Here is a 22,836-nt window from a genome sequence, read left to right as displayed (position 1 = left end):
GACTGGCCCCTAAGACTGGATGAAATCATGCTGTGAAGGGGGGGGGGGTTTGACGGAAAAGCAAAAACAAGCCATAACTTTGTTTTATTTGGTAACTCTTTGGTAGATACATTTATAATTTCTGTCAAACTTTACACTAGGGTTGTATTAGTTAACAGTTAGTTAATGCAAAATGTAATTTAATTTAAAATTAAAGTATTTACTTCACATTTTATGTATTACTTCAATAATTCTTTTTAATTTAGGAAGTGTTAATAAAAAAATTATATATCAAATAATTTATGCCAAAATTATTAACTTCAGTCACTTATAAACAAAAGCTTTTAATTCATTACAATCACTTATACAGAATTAAGTCTTCTCTAAATAGAGAGCATAAAACCGCCCAGAAAGCACTCCAAAGTCAGAACATCAGCAAGGCCATTTAGGATAACTTAAGGAGACAGTCTCGCCATATGCATCCCTCCCTGTCTGCCTATCCACGTCATCACCGCTCTGGTTTGATAAACAGAGTAGTATTTAAAAAAGAAACACACACACACACACATAAATTAAATAGATGTTCAATATAGTAAAGCTTGACGGTGAAAGACTTTATTCCCTAAAATAACGTTAACGTTAGACCAAATTTCCCTCAGACATCACATGTACACTCTAAGAAAGGATGTGCTCATTTGAACACGCTGTTTTGTGTTATCCTATTTAACACATTATGTGTCATTTTGTGTTGATTTTGAGTCAAATAAATAAAAGTGACAACACAAGATGTGTTAAAACAACACAAAGTTCGTTGTTCCAAAAATAACACAGAGATGTGTTAAGGACAACACATTAGAAAGCCTATATGCCTAGGTTATCTTAACTAAAATAGCTCTACTTTACCTTGGGCACATAACATATAACACACCTTTATATACAGTACTGTTCAAAAGTCTTAGGACACCACTACCAGACCTGTTGTTTTAGAAGTTTTAATGTCCATCCATATTTATTTTTCAATCTATTTTATAAAGATACAAACAGAAATTACAGGAAATATGTACAAAAAAAAATTAATTTTCAAGACTAAATGCCTTCTTTAGGCATCGTTGTTGTTTAGTGTGACCTATCTTGGCACTAAACACATCTTGAGGGGTTTTAAGCAGAATGAAGTAAAAAGACTAATTTTAAAATTAGAAATTAGGATTTCATTTAATTTAGGTTTAAGAGATCCTGCAGTTTCCTGCTATTGCTCAAGTGGAAGGGAAGTTTACCCTAAAAACTTCACACATCAGTTTACATTTTTATACAGTTTTTAATACTATTTGCACATTTTCTGTATTTTCTGGATGTATTCTTATAAAGAAACTGAGAAACAATTATATATGATCACTAAAACATTGCAAAAACAACAAATATAATTGTGGCATGGTGGCCTAAGACTTTTGCACAGTACTGTATATCTTTAAAAAGATGTCGAGTATTTGCATCTTTGCCAATTAATATAGGCTAAAATTAACATTTATTTACTACCACTTACCTGACGTGACTTGTGTGAAACTGATGCAAGTGTGTGATTCTGGCAGTTACGTGCGGATTGATCTCAGATGAAATGACCTGTGATCCAGATCCTTCTGACTAAAGACATTTTAAATTCAAAACACACACACACACGGGTATATTAAGAAGTTTTGTTTACGCTTGTTATGATATTGGGACTATTTGTCCACCCGCTCCTTAAGCTCTGGAGTTCAAACTTGCAGGCAGGACGCAGTCTGGCTATAACAAATGGGACAGCAGAGTAACTTACAAGATACATTACTCCTTACATTAATTTCTAAAATAAGATTTTAAACATAATCCTTTCATTATGAAGTATAAGAAGTGAAAGTGAATATAAATGATCCCATGTTTAAACGCCACAGAGATATCAGAGCCCCCGGTCAATTTTTGAAGGACTTGCAGAGGCGAGGCTGAGTTAAGCGCCAAGTGATCCTCTGGAGCTTATCTCCGAAAGGGTCCAAGCACAGTTAAAAAAAACACAATCTTTATTAACCGACCGCATATTTGAACTTTAAGCACATACATTCACGCCTGAACAACTTTTACAATTACATTTTATGACCAAATAACAGTAATACAGTATTATGAGCATATTGCTGGCAGGAAACATAGCTTTCTAAAGTCCACATATCGACCAGATTTATTTTAATTAGTTCAGTCAACACTAGCCATTCTGAATGCTGACTGGATTTGAAAATAACCATTCATTTAATGTTTTAAAAATAGATTTATGCAGATTAAAATAATGTCTTCTCAACTAAGCTCAAACAAGAATATTGGTTAACTTATATATTTTTGTCCATCAAACATTTCATTAATTTGTGTTTTTACAGTAAATGATAAACACTTCTGCAGGATTTATTAATCTTTGTTCATGTTAATTTTGACTTTTACTAATACATTTATAAAATCAAGCATTGCAACTGTTAACATTAATTAATGCACCATGAACTAACATGAATAACTTTATTTACATTAACTAGAACTAATACATGCTGAAAACTATATTGTTCATTGATTGTTAATGCATTTACTTATTGTAAGGTGTTACCATAATTTCTATTACAGTACTACAAATACAGTTACAAATAGAAATGATCTTTGGGAGCCCCAAAAGTATATGGGCCTTACTTAACACCCCCCCCCCCAGTACAGTTTATGCCACTGGTGGCTGAACATAGCAGCGTCTAAATAAAACGAGAAATCGACCTGCCTTCCACTGACAGGATTACTCTCATCAAACACAGTTTGTGTAATCATTACATAAATCACTTTACAGTAGACAGTATGGTCACATGATCCTTTGCATTAGTGACATAGAAGCATCATTAATTTTTTCGGTCCTTTCCAGAGGCCGAGGCACTCATCAGTTTTAAAGCGTCAATTATTTATCTTCAGTGACGGATACTCATGGCAAGAACCAGTGATTAATAAGGTTTATTTTGATGCTTGATCACTGATGCTAATGTCAAGCCTGAAGTACATACACTGCTTCTGGCACTGCTTAAAAAAAGATTTAATCTGGATCACATCTGATGAATTATAGAGACAACTGAATTCATCATGCTGTAGGAACTCTGAAGCACCTCAAGTGTGTTCCTGGAGCCTAATTGGTAGCTTTAGCAGCACAAAGGTTCATTCCTGGTAAACATAAATACTTATAAAAAATATTATTGACCGCACTTTCTGTAAATAAATTGACTTCTGCCAAATGTGTTGGTGTAAATGTTACCATCTCAAGCAAATATAGTCCTTTTTTACAGAATATTGATGATTGTTGTTGTTCCCATTGCGGCCACAGGATGTGATATCGTCGTTGCAGGACCGCCTCTCTCTGCGCTACATTGAGCACTTCGCTTTGGTGCTGGAGTCCGGTGGACTGGCCCAGAACCAGGGACTGCATCTGCTCCAGGAAAACCAGCCACTCTCTCATGTGTGTAAAAACCAATCACTGATGAGTTACCCATCTGTCTGTTCCTACGCAACCACTCTGAACACCCTAGAAACTGCATTACATTGTCCCGGCAACCATCCAGAACGCTTTAGCAACTGATTAGTAACGCAAGTAGACAGGCTGAGAAAAACTTTATCTACATCGATCCTAAATGCGTTTTAAATGTCAAATAAAGGCTTATGCTGGGTACACACCAAAAGATAATTGGGCTGATTTTTGGGACGATTTCCACCCTTCCGACAATCCTAGCTATGTCCCGATTATCTTGATGGTTCTACAGATTATCTTAGCAGATTTTCCCTTGGTGTGAGGTGTGTTAAGAGTGTCCGAACCTGATTGGAAAAACGTCAGAGCCGCCCCGATTGTGAAACATGTTTAATATCTAAAATCAGAAATCCTGATGTGTTGGGGAATCCCGAGGACAAACACGTGCACACTCTTGAGATTATCACGTGAAACGAAACCATATCCAATCAGAAAGCGAGATGATGGAAGATGGAAGCAATCATGGTGCAGCACAAAGTGAAGTCGATGCAAAGTGTTCACTGTCGAGACTCTGGTTGAAAATCTGTTCATGTGTGGTGTGCTGCATGAGACACATCATGGGACACCACACACTATAGGAGCAAACGGATAAATCAAATTTTTTATCCTCATGTTGGTGGTCTATCACATTTTGAAAATCTTATAAGATGTAAAAAAAAAAATTTGGTGTGTAACCAGCATTAAGAAGGTAAGATCAAATACAAAGTAAAGTACTTAATAATAAATAACTTTTAATAAACAGCTGTGAAAAGATTAAAAAAAAAATTTGTGTAACAGTACAAAGAACTGAATTGTCAATATTGCTACTGGAATGTTGTTAATGTTTTTGCCAAACATTGAACAAAAAAAAAATGTTCTTATGCTTGAACCTTCAGGTAGTTCACAGGACCTACTTCCAGGGAATGAAATGTCTTTTTAGAATCTGCTTCTTCCCGAAAGACCCTGCTGATCTGTTGAGGAGAGACCCTGCTGCATTTGAGTACCTCTACATACAGGTGGATTTTTTTGTCATAAATATTCACTTTATAAGTAACGTACGTTAACATTATCTTAGGGTGTTTTCAGACCTGAGCCTTTGTTTTAGAACCTGGTGCGTTTTCTCCCTTGGTTTGGTTCGTTTAGGCATAAGTGAACACAGCAATCACGCTCGGATCTGCACTAAAATAACCGCTCAATTGCAAATGAACTCTGAAGCGGTTCAGTTTAAGTGTGAAAGCAATCAGACCCAACGGACCAATGAACAGGTTATCTTATTGCTTTATTAACCATGAACATACCTGATGGCTCTTTGGTGACCAGTTTTGGTGAGCACATCAACGCCATTCAAAACCAAAGCGCACCTGTTCCTTATAAAATGTCTTCTAATTGCTCTTCTCCGCAATAGGTACATGATAAGAATGTTTAATTCCTGCTCACAATAATGTAGTAATTTAACCACAGTTACCAAAAAGGCCACATAATAATGCCATAAAGCAGCTGGCTGTCAATCCTGACGGACAACTTTGAGCAGAATCACAGAAAATAAACAGATGCGCTCTGACCAATTAAAGGAGAGTTTACTCGCACGTGACTGTATTAATAAAGTCTGGTTCGTTTGGAAATATTGCCCTGTGAATGCCAACCGAACCAACATGAAATTGCCACATTGTAGCCATTTAACCCCCGGTTTCAGAACAAAGCAATCGATCTACAGGTCTGATACACCCTTAGTGTAAATCCTCCTGTTTTATCTAAATTCACACAGAGTCGCAATGACGTCATTAAAGAGCGGTTTGGAATGGACTGGAAGTCTGATGTGACACTTAAGTTGGCAGCCCTGCACATCTTCATCACTGTGTCAATAGCGAGACCCAATCAGAAGATTTCTCTCAAGCATGTTGAGTAAGTGCTTGAAGACACTTGAAGAAATGCACAAGGCCTGAAAGGGGAAAATTTTATCTCAACTTTATCTTACACTTTCCCACGGCTACATTGGCACAGTGCTGGGTAGTAACTGGATTATGTAATCAGGTTCCAAAAATGAAGTACTTCTAATTCAATTAAATTACATAACTTTTGAAATAATCCTATTCAGACTATACAATTACTATTTAATTGTAGAAATGTGATCGCTTAGACGAGACTTATGATAAGTTCACACACACACACACATACACACACACACACACACACACACACACACACACATACACACACGATTCATATTTCACAAGCAGATGAACATTTGGAAGCGAACACTAACAAGGATTATTTCAGTTGTGTTTTAAAATATGAAGAGTGTCATTGCTGATATGTTTATTCATTTTTTACATGACATGTAATGTCAAATGCACTTTAATTAACCTGTTAAGCAGAACGTTCCACAGGGGTGGGCTCATCGTGTTGGGGTTTACAAACTATTAAAGGTGTATACCTTTAGAAGGATCTATATTATCAGTGTTGTATAAAGACCTTACATAATGATTTGTATTGTTTTTATTACCTTAGAATAAGACATTTTTATCTACATACACCGCGGGTCCCCTTACATGGAAGTCGCTGCCATATTTTCTACATTAACCCTAACTGTTCTACAGAGAGCGTTTCGTTCCTACATTGTCTCAGATGCGACATGTTTGTCCATGTATGTGTTTTAAAATTGAGGGGTTAGCTGTTGGTTGCAATTCACAATCTCACCACTAGACGCAGCAAAAAATTTAAAGGAGTAGTCCATTTTCTGAAAAAAAAAAAAAATCCAGATCATTTACTCACCACCATGTCATCCAAAATGTTGATGTCTTTCTTTGTTCAGTCAAGAAGAAATTATGTTTTTTGAGGAAAACATTCCAGGATTTTTATTATTTTAATGGACTTTAATGGACTCCAATACTTAACACTTAACAGTTTTTTTCAACAGAGTTTCAACGGACTCAAACGAGGCATAAGGGTCTTATATAGCAAAATGATTGTCATTTTTGACAAGAAAAATAAAAAATGTGCACTTCTAAACACAACTTTTTGTCTATCTCCGGTCCTGAAAGCGCCAGCGCGACCTCACGTAATACGTCATCACGTCAAGAGGTCAAAGAGGACGAATTCGAAACTACGCCCCAGTGTTTGTAAGTGTGGAGAAAGAGGACCGTTCCGACATTGTTGTATGTGAAATGATCCTAATTAATTTCTTTGTGTCAGTTTATTGTTTAAAATGGTCCACAAATGTGCGTTTCATATATGTAACGAGCGACCTCACTACGCATTAACATGAGGTCGCGCTGGCGCTTTCAGGACCGGAGATAGACGAGAAGTTGTGTTTTAAAAGTGCATATTTTTTATTTTTCTTGTCAAAAATGACAATTGTTTCGCTACATAAGACCCTTATGCCTGATTTGAAATCGTTTAGAGTCCTTTGAAACTCTGTTGAAAAAAACTGTTAAGTGTTGAGTTAAGTGTTAAGTGTTGGGGTCCATTAAAGCTCCCGTTCTGTCTGTGTTTTTGAAGCTTTGATTGTGTTTATAGTGGGCAATATAACATGTGTTCATGTTTCACATGTAAAAAAACGCGGTATTTTTCACACAATTTACTTATCTGTATAGCGCTGTTTTCACTGTCCTCAAAACAGGCTGATGTCTTCCTTGTTATGTGAAGTCCCTCCTTCAGAAATACGTAACAAGTTCTGATTGTGTAGTTTGTTTAGTGTGCTGTGATTCGATAGCAGCTTAGCTTAGCAGAGCCGTTTGAGCCAAAGCTGGTGACTGACGTATTCATGTGGGCGGAGTTTAGTCAACGAACTGTTTTACTGACGTCATTAAAGCAGGAAATAGAGGGCTGTAGTCCAAACCGGACGTTCGTTGTAGGCTTTTAAAGAGGAATTCTACTGAAGAAAATAGATTGCTTGCCAGTGAACTTTGAGCTTTATCATTTTACAGGTATTATTTATGCTATTATATCAACATTACACACTAACTAGGGTTTAAAAAATGGTATCAGGAAGAACGTGACCTTTAAAGTCCATTAAAATGATAAAAATCCTGGAATGTTTTGCTCAAAAAACAGAATTTCTTCTCGACTGAACAAAGAAAGACATCAACATTTTGGATGACATGGTGGTGAGTAAATTATCTGGATTTTTTTTAAGAAAATTGACTAATCCTAAATTTACTATGTATTATATTATCCAAGAACAGTATCACCCCTGTCATACTATATCATTTACAATAGTCAAAGGGTTTAGCATTTTCAGTTTTAGTCCACAAATGCAATACACATGAAAACACATATTTTCCATTGTTTTCATCAAATTTTGTATAAAAGTATCTGCTGTCATTATTGTTTTCCAACAAAATGTGCATGCAGCACGGCCTACTATGAAAAGGCACCTCAAATCTTATCTATTAGAGTCAAATACAGTACTTAGGTCCGCTTCACATTTGTATCCTCCTGTGCAATGTCATATGTTTTTAAATTATACGCAGCATTGCACTACAAATACCAGCAAGCTCTGCGCACACGCTACATACTAAATTCCTCATTACATGAAAGCATGGATGGACATTCATGTCAGGTACGAGTTTTGTTTGACTTATTTCCGATTAGAAAGAATATAAAATTAAATATTCAGTTTTTCTTTAATGTGGCTTATTCGATTTTTACAGAGCCCCTGAAGTGACATTGGAGTAAAAAAGTTTAGTTTCATGAGCTTATATGAAACTTTCATGTGCTTAATTTTTTTAAGTTTATTAAAACAACTTTTGCTCCATGTCCCCTTAGGGGCGCCGTAGAATTTCAACGTGTCCGAAAAAAAATAATAATGGAAAAATTGATCTTGAAATTTGGATATTTTAGGAGATATAGGAAATCATTTATTGTCACTTTATACCATGGTCTGTTTAAATACTTGATTCTGATTGGCTGGAAGGTGTGCATTAAAACTGTTTAATGCACAGGTAGTTCCAGTCAGTTTAATTACAGTTAGAAATAATCTGCTACTATAAACATTGGTAACCATAGTAACACAGTTACACTTGCAGAGAGAGCGAGCAAGCGAGACATAAGTGCATCTCTCTTTAAAGTGCGCAGGTTTTATTTCAGCACTACTTTATTTAAAGCGGATGGAGTGTGAGCCTTAACTTAAAAATGACTGTCATTTTTACCCATCTGTTAAAAAAATTACACTGTAAACATTAATTACAGCTTGGCAAATAACCAAGGTATAAGCGGGATAATCCACGGCTAGCCATGCATTAAAGGGTTTTAATGCACTTCGCAGAGACAACCACCCTCCGCTACGCGTCGGGTGGTTCTTCGCCTCTACGTCGTGCATTAAAACCCTTTAATGCATGGCTAGCCGTGGATTATCCCTTACATAAAACAAAAACGCGGGTATAAATACATGCCTGTCAACACTTCGTTTTTATCTCCCGCTTTGTTATTTCTCCCTGGAAACTCCCAAAATTTGTACGGCCCTACCTCGTTATATGAATAGTTACATTAATATATAATTTCAAGGTTGTCCAGTTGCCAGATCTTGTATGAAACGCATTCTACTCACACAATAGACACATCATATAATTTTGAACTCAGTTGACTGTTGATATCTGCGCAGGTAGACGGGGGATGAAATATGGAGTTGAATCAAGCATCACTATTAAAACATGGCATTAAAAAGCTGCAGATTTAACAACAGCTGGACGGAGGAATAAAATTTCTTATCGCAAAACAGCATCGACAATTCCCATCTTTGCAAAGTTTGTCACGCTGATGTCATAACAGAGCACAATAAATCACAACGGCACAATCACACTGTGAAGGCAAAGAGCAAGGACATTAAAGAAATTGTGTTGAAAAGTGATGGCAACTTATTCTCATAACAACATAAACTCAAAATGCCTTTGTTGTAAGCACTTTGGGGGTGTACAAATCGTCACACATCTCAAAATGAGTCTCTTGGAAGTATCTTTCACAAGTAAGACTGAACAGTTGCTTCTGGTTTTGTTAGATCATTTTTTGAGAGTTGGCAACTGGAAGCAGACCATTAAAAACATGTAGACAGCTTAAGACGGAAAAAGAAAACAATCAGCTGTAAAAAAACAGTCAATGGAAAAGACATATGAAAAGTCAATATTTCATTAACAATGATGTCATTGCACCATAAAAGCCCTTTTAGTGGAGAACAAACCCGGTCTGTAGCATTTTCTTTCCTTAGCTAATTGACTGTACCCATTATTTAAAAAAAGAAAAGTTTGCAAATGGGTTTTATTGCCATTGGCCATAATGTAATCATATATTTTATGTTCATGTTAAACGGATAGTTCGGCCAAAAATGATATTAAACCCATGATTTACTCACCCCCAAGCTGTCCGAGTTGCATATGTCCATCGTTTTTCAGACAAACAGATTTTTGGATATTTAAGAAAATGTTTTAGATCTTTCAGTTAATTAAATGTGAAGTCACGGGGTCCACGACCTTCAAGTCCAAAAAAAGTGCATCCATCCTTCACAAAATAAATCCAAACGGCTCCAGGATGATAAAAAAAGGTCTTCTGTGGGTAATCCGCACGGTGTTGTTGTAGAAATATCCATATTTAAAACTTTATTAATGTAAATAACTACCTTCCGGTAGCGCCGCCATCTTAGACTCCTCTGTATTCAGGAGAGTATTTGCGTAGTGTACGCACTTTTCTTAGTGACGTATGACAAATTCGGAGGGCGTGGGCACAGAGCCGCAGCAGAGTAGCCTCCGTAGGCTGCGTAAAGCTCTGATCTTGAATGCAGACGCGACTAAGACAACACACAACTGGCAAAACAGTTAATTTTATCCTCAAAATCACACATTGTAAACTAAACTCGCACACTCTTTACAAAAACACTGTAAACACTGTCTCAGAATCAACTAGTTATACCAAACCACCAACACATGCTCTCTTCCAACAGAAACATTAGTCAATCATAAACCAATGTCATGAAAAACACAAACATAAGATGGAAAAACAAAAACTGCATAAGTTTATGTGTAAGTCTGTCTTTATACAATAGACAGTAGATTGTGTTGATTATAGACTGAGTTTTGTACTGCAGTTTCTTTTGAAAACTTGTTTATATTTTTGTTTAGTTGGGTTTAGTAAATGCATTCATTATGTTTGTTTTGCTGCAGCAATTCAAGACAAAAATAAATCATCCATCTTAGAGTACGCTTTATGAAAAGAAAGTAGATAGAATTGCTGAAGTAAAAACTTTACAGTATTTACAACAGGACATTACTGCAAGATAACAAACATATTCAATATTGCTTCTTTTTACAGTAAAAAAGTAAAAATAAAAAAATACAAACAGAAAAAGCCACTGAAAAAAAGTACAAGGAAAATCTCATCATCCAATCTATTGCGTTTCTATTTGGCCACATGTTCTCATTCACATCACACGTGATATCTTCTCTGGCAAGGCATCTTGTGAGGAATCTTTCCCATGTCTTTTCCACCCCTGACAGTGTTCAGGTGTGATGTCTGGGAATGCACCATCTATTGCATCCAGGTGGGACTGGAGGAAAGCCTCTCCCTTGTCCTGGTGGTCTTGTCACCCATTTGGTCTTCCGCTGACTCTTGTAGACGTATATCTTATTTTTTGTGTTGCTCATATTGTTCCCTTTCCACACAAGATCGACCTCTTTTACTCTATTGTATACCATATGGTCATGCAATTGAAAGAACCTGAGTGTGTTTCTTAGATGAGAATCAGCTGTGATTCATATATTTGCATTGGTACAATAAGTTGTTTTTCATTCCAAATGGAATAAAATACAGGGTATTTGTGTTTCAATTCACCATACAAACAGCTGTTTACTTTGACTATAAGTTAGGTTTAGCACATAAAGTTATCTGTTTTGACATGCTGTGTGAAAGCATTTGTAAATTTGACATTAAAAATCTATTGTTTTGGTCTTGTTTGAGCTTGTGTGTAAAAGAAGTTCAAGCATTTTAAATTTGTGTTAATTATATGCATTTTGTGTTAAAGCAACAAGAAAAGTGTTAATAGTATAGCTTACATAGGTGGATGTAGTGCTAACTGTGTTAAAAGTATTGAAAAATCTGTCATAGCAATCGTAAAAAACTGTAAGAGGACTTATTTAAGCGATTAGTTGTTTTTAAGTTTGTATGGTTATTGTTAGCATGGATAAGTATGGCTCTCATAAGGGGCCATTTCTTCCAAAACGGCCCACAGGCTAAATGGTTTTGACACTCCTGCATTAAAGTTTCATGTGTAAAATGGGATAAAGAAAAAAGCTTACAGAAGATCATTGATTTTCTGGGCTGCTATGGGACATCTATATTTCTTTATTAAACAGAAATATAAATGTCTTCTTGCAGAAGATATCACAATTGTGTCTATAGGTCAGAGTTTAGGAGCTGCAAACATTTTAGGTAGTCGTGTCATTTTCATGGTTAAGCCTGAAAGTTGGGGGACAGATTAAGAATGGAATGGTACTGAAAATCAAAATAGTACAACATCCAATGTTTCATAAGATCACAGGTCATATAACTCACTACAGATTTTGGTAACAGATTTCATTTTCCATTTAATCTACCCAGCACTGCACCTAGTTTGTCCTGCATTTGTGGCAGATAGCACTCATAAAACAATGAAAGAACAGAAGGTTTGGTGACTTGTAATATGACTCAACACACATTTGTTTCAACTCATCTAGGAAAGAATGGGGTTTGGAGCCGTTTCTTCCTCTCACCCTTTTGCCCACTGTCAAGGAGAAGAATGTCTGCAAGAGTCTTTCACAACTCTTAAAGACGTATCAGCATCCTCCCCCAGCTGGGAACAAGGTACAAGTCTGCTAACCAAAAGATGTCCCATTCAATATTTATTTTTCCATGTATTCAGTCAGTGCAGTTATTTTTATTTTTTTTCAATGTGAGTTTGATAAATGGCATCATTTGTCCCATTAGCCTGATGCAGAAGGCCATGAGAACTGTTGCTTTATATTTGCATTTTAATTTGATGTCCTAGGAGTATACTTGACATGTGTAATACAGACAAGCAAACTCCAATGCAATTATTTTCTCCAAAATGACCATAATACAGCAAATCATTGCCCTCTGCTGGTTGAAACGACACATTTCATCATCCTTTCATTTGTGTGTGTGCAGGTTTCTCCTCTTCAAGGAAAACTACAGTATATGCGAGTCTTGAATGACCTTCCACCATTTGGTGGCTTCTTGTTTCACACAGTCGGTCTGGTAACGTGAATTTCAAATAGCCTTGCTGGAACTTTACATTTTGATTTTGCTACTACAAAAATGGTGTTACTATCTACAATGTTATTGTTTGCATTTAAGGATGAGAAGCAGTCAGCCACCACGCTCTTGGTCGGTCCGAGGCACGGTATCAGTCATGTTATTGACCTGAAGAACAACTTGACAACGGTCTTAGCAGAGTTCAGCCGTGTGGCCAAGGTCCAGCTCTTCAGAGAGCATCATGGGGTGGCCCGTGTTGAGGTTGCTATTTTGGATGCAAAGGTGTGAATATGTTTACTTCCAGCTTAAATGCTATTTTTATTTCCTTATTTACAATATTTCTGTACTGCTTTGAATGTATCATAAACTAATTTCAGTTTTGATAATAATTATTGTAGCCCTTGGTCTTGTTAATGGAGTGGCCAGATGCATCAAACTTTGCTTGTTTGATCTCTGGCTATTACAAGCTCTTTGTGGACCCTAAAAGGACCATCTACTCCAGGATACCTGGTCAGCCTTATATGATCAAGGCAGGTACGTTAGAAAGTCCCCTGCTTTTAAGCTCAGATCTTCATTTGAGGTTTATCATTGCAAATTCACTGCAATTTCACATTCATCTTTTTTTCCCAACAGTGGTTTTTGCTTTCTCACTGATCATTGTAACTAAAGTAGATGTAAACCTAAACTAAATGTGTGTAAACCTTAAAGTGTCATGAAACCCTTATTTCAGCAGTGCTTTTTCACAACTCTTTTCGAAAAATGTCAAAAAGGGGAGTTGTTAACTCGAGGTGTGGTGGGAAGTGTGGAGACTGCACAAAAAGGGAGTTCAATTAAGTGAATAAATACTGCTAATTTGCACACTGACACTAAACTTGCACACATGGCGAGCTGGAAAGTGATGACGAGACCAGCAGCTAAAGCATGCTATATGCCAGGGTTCCCCAAATCTTACCGTGGAGGGCCGGAGCACTACAGAGTTTAGCTCCAACTTGAATCAAACTTACCCACCTGTGATTGTCTAGTGATCATGAAGACCTTGATTAGGTTGATCAGGTGCGTTTGATCAGGGTTGGTGCTAAACTCTGCCGTGTTCGGCCCTCCAGGATAAGATTTGGGGAACCCTGCTGTATGCCCTCATGTGCATACAGGAGAACGTGAAGGTAAAGCAGATGAAGTCTGGTAGCATTTTTATAATAGTAAAATAATAATTCAAAGTAAATCTTGCATATAAACACTGCCGTATTGACTGTATTATGAACACTTATAACACTAAACAGTTTTTAAATACAAACTAACCTGTTCAACGTCTTTCTTTAAAAGACGGCGATCTGCAAATTTGGACTGCACTCTTCCTCAATTCACAAAACAGTCCGGAAAAACGTTCCTTACAAACAGCAGCATGCATCTAAACTTTAACTTTGGCCACGTCGTGGGGAAAAGAAAATGACACTTTTGTGTTGTTCATGCACAAACATGAGCCATTACTCTAACCAACAACAACGAGTGATGATCATGTGAGTGATGATTTGTATGCATAAATACTGCAAAAACTTGTGCAAAACAAAGCACAGTGATTGGATTAGATGAGTACTTTCTCATGAGTAATTCTGAAAAACGCAGCCATCAAACACCTAAATCATTGCCGTTTACGTCACGTTATGATGTAGCTTCAACTTAACTATTCAACCCGGAAGAAGGAAATGGTCCCAAAAAGCACAGAAATGGCTATTTTCCACTTTGTAATATTATTTGTAACTGCTATTATCGTTTTAAGTGATATGCAACATGTAGATCTGCTAACATCTCAGAAAATGTGTTGTTGACCTTCATGACCCTTTAAGTTTGAAAAAATAATTCAGAATGTTTCAAACAAAACTAGGTGCAATCTGTGTGGTGTCTTTGGACAATTTGTTTTCTTGTTTTTGTCAACAGAATAACCAATTAAATGTTCTTTAATCACATTTCTGTCGCAAAAATATATATGAATGTATTTTTAGCTCTGTCTTCACTTTAGAAACAAATAAAAAAGACTCTTATTAAATTAAATAAACAAAGTTTATTTTATTTTTTTTTATTGATTATCATAGACATGTCAGGACCACCCACTTAAGATAAAATATATATAATTTAAAAAAGTAAAATTATATATAATTAGGTTTTGCACTTCGATCATAAACAGTACTGTGCAAAAGTCTTAGGCCACCATGCCATAATTAGATTTGTTGTTTTTGCAATGTTATAATGATCATATGTAATTGTGTCTCAGGTTCTTTATTAGAATACAACCAGAACATACAGGAAACTTTTATATAGTGTATTAAAAAAAGTATATAAGCTTAAGTGTCAAGTATTTAGCGTAAACTCCCCTTCCACTTGAGCAATAGCAGGCAGGGGCAGGATCTCTTAAACCTAAATGACATTAAATCCTAATTTATAATTCTAATCGAATGACCTCAAAAAAGCTCAAGATGTGTTTCGTGCCAAGAGAGGTCACACTAAATACTAACTGATGCCCGAAGAAGACATTTAGTTTTGACATTTTTTTGTGTGTACATATTTCCTGTTTGTATCTTGATTAAATAGATTGAAAAATAAATAAAGATGGACATTAAAACTTTTAAAACAACAAGTCTGGGGTTGGTGGCCTAAGACTTTTGCACAGTACTGTATATATTGAAATGTGGTGGTTAATTACAAAAATCTATCACGAAGTTTCATCAGACTATCAAACAAAGTATTTCCGTTGAATTTATATAAAGATTTTCCATGGCAATCATTCATATGCTGCTTGACCTTTCCATCCTCATCTTTAGTAATTTTATGAGATGCCATTTTCTAACTGAAATTCTTTTTGGGGTAAGTTCATTACTCTGCCAGCTGAAAACATTTAATCATATTTCTAAGTCATGTCTTGGATGTTCGCACCATCTCCTGTGGTCTACCAAAGAGAAAGATCACAACATGCCATGACATCCCACAAGGCTTCTTTCTGCATCCATCTCTGAGATCTCTATTCAGCAGATTCACCTTTTGTCATCTGGACTCATTCCCATCAATCATGTGTCTTCTACTAGTTCAGCCACTCAGTAAGTTCTGTCATTTAGATTCCAGAAGTTCCCATGCCCACTCCCGCTCCGGAGCCACTGTGTTAAGCGGGAGCCGACGAGAAGAGAGAGAGGGGTCGTCCAGAGAGGCAACACACAAGATACCAACACCGCCCATATCTCAGCACCTTGGCCTGTGTCACATCCATTTAAAAGAGCAACAACAGCTGCAAGAGCTTCAGATACAGGAAGAGCAGGAGCTTGACATTAATGAGAACCTTATCTCACAGGTACAGAGTCGTTCACGCACAAAGTCTGACCCCACTATAAAGAGCAGTGAATCAGTGGCTGAACAAGACAAATCCGCTGATGACAGCTCAAACTTCAGGGTCAGAGCGAAAACAATGGAGCCGTCACAACAGGCAAGGAGGTTTTTCTGTGAGTCCTGCAAAGCAAAACTTCAAGCTGAAGGTTTGACGTCAGACATCGGGGAATCTGGAAAGCTTATTTTGCAGCAGTGCACAAATGCTTGTGCTTCTCGTGAGGGAGGGGCTGTTGATCTCATTGCCTTACCACTCCCTGGAAATGAGGAGGAAGAGGAGATAGATGAAGGAGCAGGAAAGTTGCAGCCTCCGCCCCCTGCCATTGCAGCACCACCCCCAGGGTTTCGTGATAACAGCTCTGATGAAGATGACCCGAATAAGGGTCGCAAAGGACTCAAAGCCGCTGCTTCTACGGCAAAGGGTCAAGAGGACGTTCCTGTGACACTGATCGACACTGTGGCCACTAGGACAGTTCAAGATCATGCTCAGGAGTTAGATGATGCATTAGTGTCCACCCTACAGGCACTGGAAGCACTCGCTGCATCAGAGGACTACCCGCACCATCACCAACAGACCCCACAGACAACAGGTGGACATAAGTACTTTTAAAAGTGCTGGTGCTATAAGATGTAAATGAGTAAATTTAAGTCAAGCGGGAAAAAAATCAGTAAAATCAGGATTGGTCATTTGAAATTTGGGTATGGTTTCCTAAATTTAGTTTGATGGCTACATATCACACTTAAAAGTAAAGTGTTTTGATCTGTTTTCCATTTAATTGAATTTTTAACTAGCACATATCCCTGTAGTTATACTGACCTAATATGGTTTCTTATCATTCTGATTGCCTTTTGTTTCTGTTCTCTTACAGGCTTAATTGTGCTTGCTGCTATTACCCCAGAGTCCTCCCTCGACTCTGGGCATGAGACAAATTCATCAGAACTAACTGATGTGTCTGAGATGGTTTCAGCCATGAAGCAGCATCAGAGCCAGGCTTATTTTCTTGCCCACCACATCAACAAAGAAAGACTTTTTAGTAGAAGAGACTTCCCTTTGACAATCCCTGGCTGTACTACACAAGCAATTGGGGGAGGGGCTTTTTCGATGAATCAGATCCGTGGTGGGTGTCCACCAAAGCCAGTAATCTTAAGTAAGACTATGCCCTTAAAACTATGTCCCAGTCAAGGGACTGGAAGTGCTGTAGAGCATGGAAAGACCCACGAAGAAGCAAAAACTAAGAATACAGCAAACACTGAACAGGACGCTGTCAAAGAGTACTTATCAGAGTCTATTTCAAAAACATCTGAAGAACTTAAAGCTTCTGAAAAGGGATCAGAACAAGAAAAATTACCGCCTGCTGATGAAGAAAAATTGAACTCCAATACCTCTGAAGGTGTCCATGAAAAACTGTCTGAGGTAGCAACCTCCGAAACAACCAACATAGCCTTACCTGTTCTCTTACCTGTGGATAGAACAGCATCTGCTAAGATTTGCTCAACGAATATGTGCCAAGATGCCGAGACTGCCTCAAGTGAGACCACTAAGCCTTCAATTTCAAAGGATCTTCTCCCAGCTGCTGAATTGTTCTGCACATGTCCGGTACGGCCAGAGCCAGGCCCACAAGTGCGTCTAAAAGATCCACAGACCCAAAAGGTGGTAGTGATTCACTCATCCTCTCCTACAGACGATGAGCGTCTCCATGCCAAAGGACTTCAATTAGCCAGCAACAAAGAGAGCAAAGTTAAGACAACTGATGCAAGTACATCTAAGCCTAGCAACCTGCCTCCCACTAAATACTCACCAGTTACGCCTGTTAAAGTAGAACAGAAAGAAATGTCAGAAGCAAAGTCTGAGAATGCCCTGAATAAAGCCTCTGTGGAGCCACAAACAATTGCTAAAAGTTTGCCTGTCCTGGCAGACCCAACACATATCTTGAGCTGTGTTGAAAAAGGTGCAACTATCCCAGGGGCAGAGTATAAGAAGCAAGCAAATAACAAAGGCAAATCCCAGCGTAGTACCCCATTTTTGAGTTTTAGGAATTTAATTTCAGCCACCTTCCCAGCACGTCTGCGTCGAGAGACAGATGAGCGTCGTGCACAGCTCCAGAAAGTAAGACAGTATGAGCTAGAGTTTTTGGAGGAACTGCTAAAACCTAAAACATCACAAGGAGAGTTCTTGCCACAGGGATCTTCTCCAATCCCCTCCTTTAGCCCATGTGCCTGCCAGCTACGCACAAGTCCTGTGCAGAAAGTTCCAGGAATCTCTCGAGAACAGCGACGCAGCTGTGACTGTAAAAGGATGTGCCGGGGGATGCGACTCCCAGATACAGCAGTTGGCTCTGCAGTGGAACAGAGGGGAAGGGACAGGACCGTCTCTAAAACACCCCCAGTAATTCCAAAGTCTCCACATGCTCAAGAAGAATTACGAAAACCTCAGACTTTGGAAATCAAAACTACTCGAATTCGCTCCACAAGCCTAGAGTCAAGGGAGCCCAGAGAAGCACCAATGTCAAGTTTGCCTACATGCACCACCCGTTCAGAATACATGGATGCACCTCAGTACAAAAAGCTACAAAGGAGATACAGTATAGGGGAAATTGATAACAATGACAACATCCCCCTGTATGCTGAGGTCAAAACTACAAAAGCAAAGAGCTTGGAGAAAGAAATGGAAAGAGTTAGAGCCACTGGACTTAGACTCCCAACTCCAGTGGAGCCTGTGCATGCTAAAGATGGAGATGCAAAAAAGAAGGGCATATTTTTTATTCAGGAAGAGAAGCTTGTTCAGGAAAGCCGTGAGGGTACCACTGAGGTTCTAGGCTTACCAAGTGAGGATACTGATGACAGGGAAAAATGTTGCTCCTTTTGCTTCTGTTATCGAAAATGTGAGGCTGCAGATGAGAGCAGTGAAAAAGATGAACTATCTTATTCCATCCCCTTGCAGGTCTTGCCTGGAATGCAACTAGATTCAAGGGCAATGCCAGTAGTCAGCAAAACTCTTCAGGTCCTTGATGCAGAGGACTGCAGTGGGGAAGAAGAAGAGGAGGAAGAGGAGCTACAAACACAGAGAATTGATCTGCGGGCCCCTGGAAACCTGGAAACTAGTTTAGCAAGAGTACAGTCCTTGCAAGGCAAAACATTTTCACTACCTGATGGATTCCTAAATGCACAACTTGATGCCAATGAACTGCTCTCAATTTTAAGGCAGTGTGCCAACAGTCCCCAGACAGAGGGTGAACCTCGCATTCCTCCTGCAAGACTGACAGAGTACAAGCAAGAACTTGCAGTCCGTTTTAAAGAGTTCAGGGCATCATGTAGACGAGTGGCAAGTGTTGAGAAAAGTCCCTCACGAATGTTAAGTGCTGTCACAGCTAGCTTCCAGGTGCTTTGTAACCTTACTCAAACATTCATTCGGCTAGTCACAGGTGTGCGCTCTGAAACTCAAAAACTGCAGCTTTTACGTAAAGTAGAAGAAGTAGCTGTCAACTACACCCTTCTTTTGCGCGCTGCTGAGGAGGCAATGGGACACTCTAGTAGCCTCCCCAATAAAAGTGCAAGCCCTCAACTTAATACCACCAACATGGGCTCTCTTAATCGTTCCATCAAGACACTGCCCAGCAAGTAAAGACTTCATTTCACATGTAGGATCGTAAGTCAGTTGCTCTGCCTAAGAAATGTCGCAGGAATCTTTTCTGATCATTCATTGGTTTACTTTTTATTGGCATTTCTGTAAGTTTACTGCTTGCTAAATCCCATTTTTGCATAATACTATCTACTGTTATTTGTTTATAAAGGTTGTTCCAACATAGGTGTGCACAGAAGTAAGAACAAAAATACAACTGTTGTACAAATATATCCAGTATATAATGGATGATCAACAGGGCTGTTCACCCCTATGTCTTTAGAGAAAGGTTACTGTGAAACTAACTTTTTGGTATGTTTAGTTGTTCCTATATTCAAATTATAAAATACCTGTCTTGGGAAGGGCTGCTCTGGACAGGTAGTGTCTGGGTTATTTTGTGTCTGAAAAAAAAAAAGATTTATAGAATATTTATGGGAAAACAATATTATTATTATTATAGAGATATTATAGCTAAATTATCTAAAATATGTGCCCTAGAGTGATAAAAATATCAGAGAAATGTTCAGAGATTTTGTAAAATTGCTAGAGAGAAAAATGGTTATTTGGTAATGTGCTTTTTTTCGAATTTTGATCGTTGTGACCTGAAATACTCCCTTTCACAAATCACATAAACACTGTCTGGATTTAAATCTCTACAAGGTTCTAAACTGACACATTTTAATTCATATTTATGAACACAAGAACCCACTAACAAGGTAGTGGAGGGGAACACCTGCTCAGGGTAGGCAATGTAGCAGAATTAAATCTACTGGAATACCAATTAAATGGAGACAGTGGTTGAGCTGAGACCAAGTGAAAACAAAGGGGGCTCCTCTTTGCTAATGCACAAAATTAATATCCTTTTTCACTCTCACATGCTCATCCTTCAGCTCCATACCTCATATAGAGTAGAATACAGTGGCACCATTTTTTTTGTATTGTAGTGAGGTAGGCTCTTGATAGCAACATCATTTAGTGCAATCTCTTGTGTATATAGAAAAAAAAACAATTTGTTTATATATATATATATATAGCTTATATAAGTGCACTGACAACCAACACATAACCTGATGTTTTATGAATATTGCTTTAATATTTTCTTCTATCCCATTATTTGAAATGTAATTTATTTTTTTGATTTTTCTGACTGTGATATCATCTATTGTGCACATTTTAAAAAAAAACATCCCCCCTCCCGACACAGAATAGTTTTATATGTATTTTAATAAAACCAGCTGCTGTGATATGTCTGAAAACTTTTCTGTCTCCTCTTCCTCCATGAAACTGGAGTCTTATAATCTTAATTATAAAGAGCTCTATTACTGGGAACTTGTATCACCTCATTGTTCTCAAGTCTTGCATGTTACCCCTTCTATAGTTGAATGAAGCAGGCACCATCAAGTCAGCGACTAAAAGACTGTTCAATGCTGGATCTAGATTCAAATATATCATTAGGAGTACAACTAGAAACTAGTGTTTTACTATGATATTTCCATATATGAAAGTATAATTATTCTATGCTTAACTTGTAAAAATATTGTATAGGACATGAAATATTTGTGAAGCTTAAAATCATTTTGAAAATCATTGCAAAAAATGATCAAAATAACATTGTTTTTTAAAAAGAGGAATCACAACATGTCTCTTATGATTTATAGTAGTAAGGTACCAGAGACAGATAGTATCTATATTTTAGAGTACATATAAAGCATGAAACATGTTTATTTTTATAAAGTACATTACGGTTAAAGATATTGTCATGTTTATACAACTTTGTTTTAGACATTGTCTGTCGAAGACTAGACGCTTTGCCAAACTGAGATTTGTCACTGTGCTTCATTTCATTTGTTGTGTGTGCTCATTTTGTTTCTTTCAGTTCTTGTCTGTTTATGGTCTCTCGCTGTGCTTCTGTTTTGTGTGCAAGCTCATGTTTAAAAGCAATAAAGAATATCAAAAAACGTTTCAGCTTAGTTTTGGCTGTGAGATCAAGGGGTGAAAGTTTGGCTGGTAGATATACTATAACTTATACATTTTTTCCTTTTTTATCATTCAATCTTAGGTCTTTGTGTGATGGCCAATCATCATTTTCATGATATAATTTTTCCTGTAGCTGTGTAATTATTCACATGCCATTTATGGTTGTCAGATTTTAAATCACATACTCACAGGGGGTGCATACACAGCCAAAGAACTGCCATTGAGACGAACAAAAAGGACAGATCTTGTATGAGATCAACCCATTTAGCATTTTGCCTAAACACATGATTAAAACTATTATTTGGTAGTTTAATTATATTATTCATCAAGCAAACGTCTTCTGTGGTATTGCTTTCTTTCTCTTCTTGCATTTTTTACCCCGGTCAACATAAGAGGACAACATCAGAAATGACTGTATTTATGGATGTAATGCCATATCTTGTAATGCATTACTCTGTCCCTTTGGAATAATGTGCACTGATATTTCAACCGATCCCAATGCGAAAGAATACGAGGCCCAAGCTACACTTCTTTCTCTGAATTACCCTTATACTCATTAGACTTATTCCCCTTTACAGAACTTTAAACAGTCACAATAAAGGGTTCATTTTGAGTGTTTTTAGAAGTGCTTTATTACCACAAGCCAGTGTGGTGGTGTTTCAGCTTCAGCCTTCTGATCGATGGCCTCAGTCAACCTCAGGTAATCTCTGATTTACAAATTTAAGTGACTTTTTTGGTGGATGGCAATCAAACACGGGGCCTCATTTATAAAATGCAGCCTAGAAAGCACCCTAAATGGGATCTTATGAATCACGCAAACACACTTTTGAGAAATGATTGTGCACAGAGAACGCGTGTATGGATGTGAAATTTATAAATTGCAAATTATCATACATTTTTTTAAAGACTGGCCAACGTTAAAGGTTGGCTGATTTATTTAAATCAAATCCACACTCTCAGAAATAAAGGTACAAAAGCTGTACCCTTTCAAAAAGTACACCTCTGTACCTAATGAGTGCATATAAAACAATCTTTAACAAAACCCAAATCATTTGCAGTCCTTTCATGGTGCAATTTTATTGTCACTGAACATGTATTAAGTATCATCAATGAAGGA

At 37.5% G+C, this 22,836-nt stretch overlaps 1 protein-coding gene across 3 annotated transcripts in view; it reads left to right on the top strand.

Moving 5' to 3' along the window:
* Positions 1 to 22,191, top strand: part of frmpd3 (FERM and PDZ domain containing 3) — a 200,600-nt gene extending 178,409 nt beyond the window's left edge. For 2 of the 3 annotated variants that reach the window (XM_065268064.2, XM_065268065.2), the window contains 9 exons: positions 3,344 to 3,475; positions 4,417 to 4,536; positions 5,286 to 5,422; positions 12,220 to 12,346; positions 12,671 to 12,760; positions 12,860 to 13,039; positions 13,156 to 13,291; positions 15,862 to 16,713; positions 16,993 to 22,191. In XM_065268064.2, coding sequence (XP_065124136.1) covers positions 3,344 to 3,475; positions 4,417 to 4,536; positions 5,286 to 5,422; positions 12,220 to 12,346; positions 12,671 to 12,760; positions 12,860 to 13,039; positions 13,156 to 13,291; positions 15,862 to 16,713; positions 16,993 to 19,745 — 4,527 coding nt within the window. In that variant the 3' untranslated portion in view covers positions 19,746 to 22,191. The remainder of the gene's footprint in view (positions 1 to 3,343; positions 3,476 to 4,416; positions 4,537 to 5,285; positions 5,423 to 12,219; positions 12,347 to 12,670; positions 12,761 to 12,859; positions 13,040 to 13,155; positions 13,292 to 15,861; positions 16,714 to 16,992) is intronic. The other variant, XM_065268067.2, reaches the window with a different exon arrangement.
* The last annotated feature ends 645 nt before the right edge of the window (positions 22,192 to 22,836 follow it).

Source organism: Paramisgurnus dabryanus, chromosome 16 (genome assembly GCF_030506205.2).
Source record: "Paramisgurnus dabryanus chromosome 16, PD_genome_1.1, whole genome shotgun sequence".
Lineage (NCBI taxonomy): Eukaryota > Metazoa > Chordata > Actinopteri > Cypriniformes > Cobitidae > Paramisgurnus > Paramisgurnus dabryanus.
Note: the sequence above shows the minus strand (reverse complement) of the source record. Positions and strands in the feature narration are given on the sequence as shown.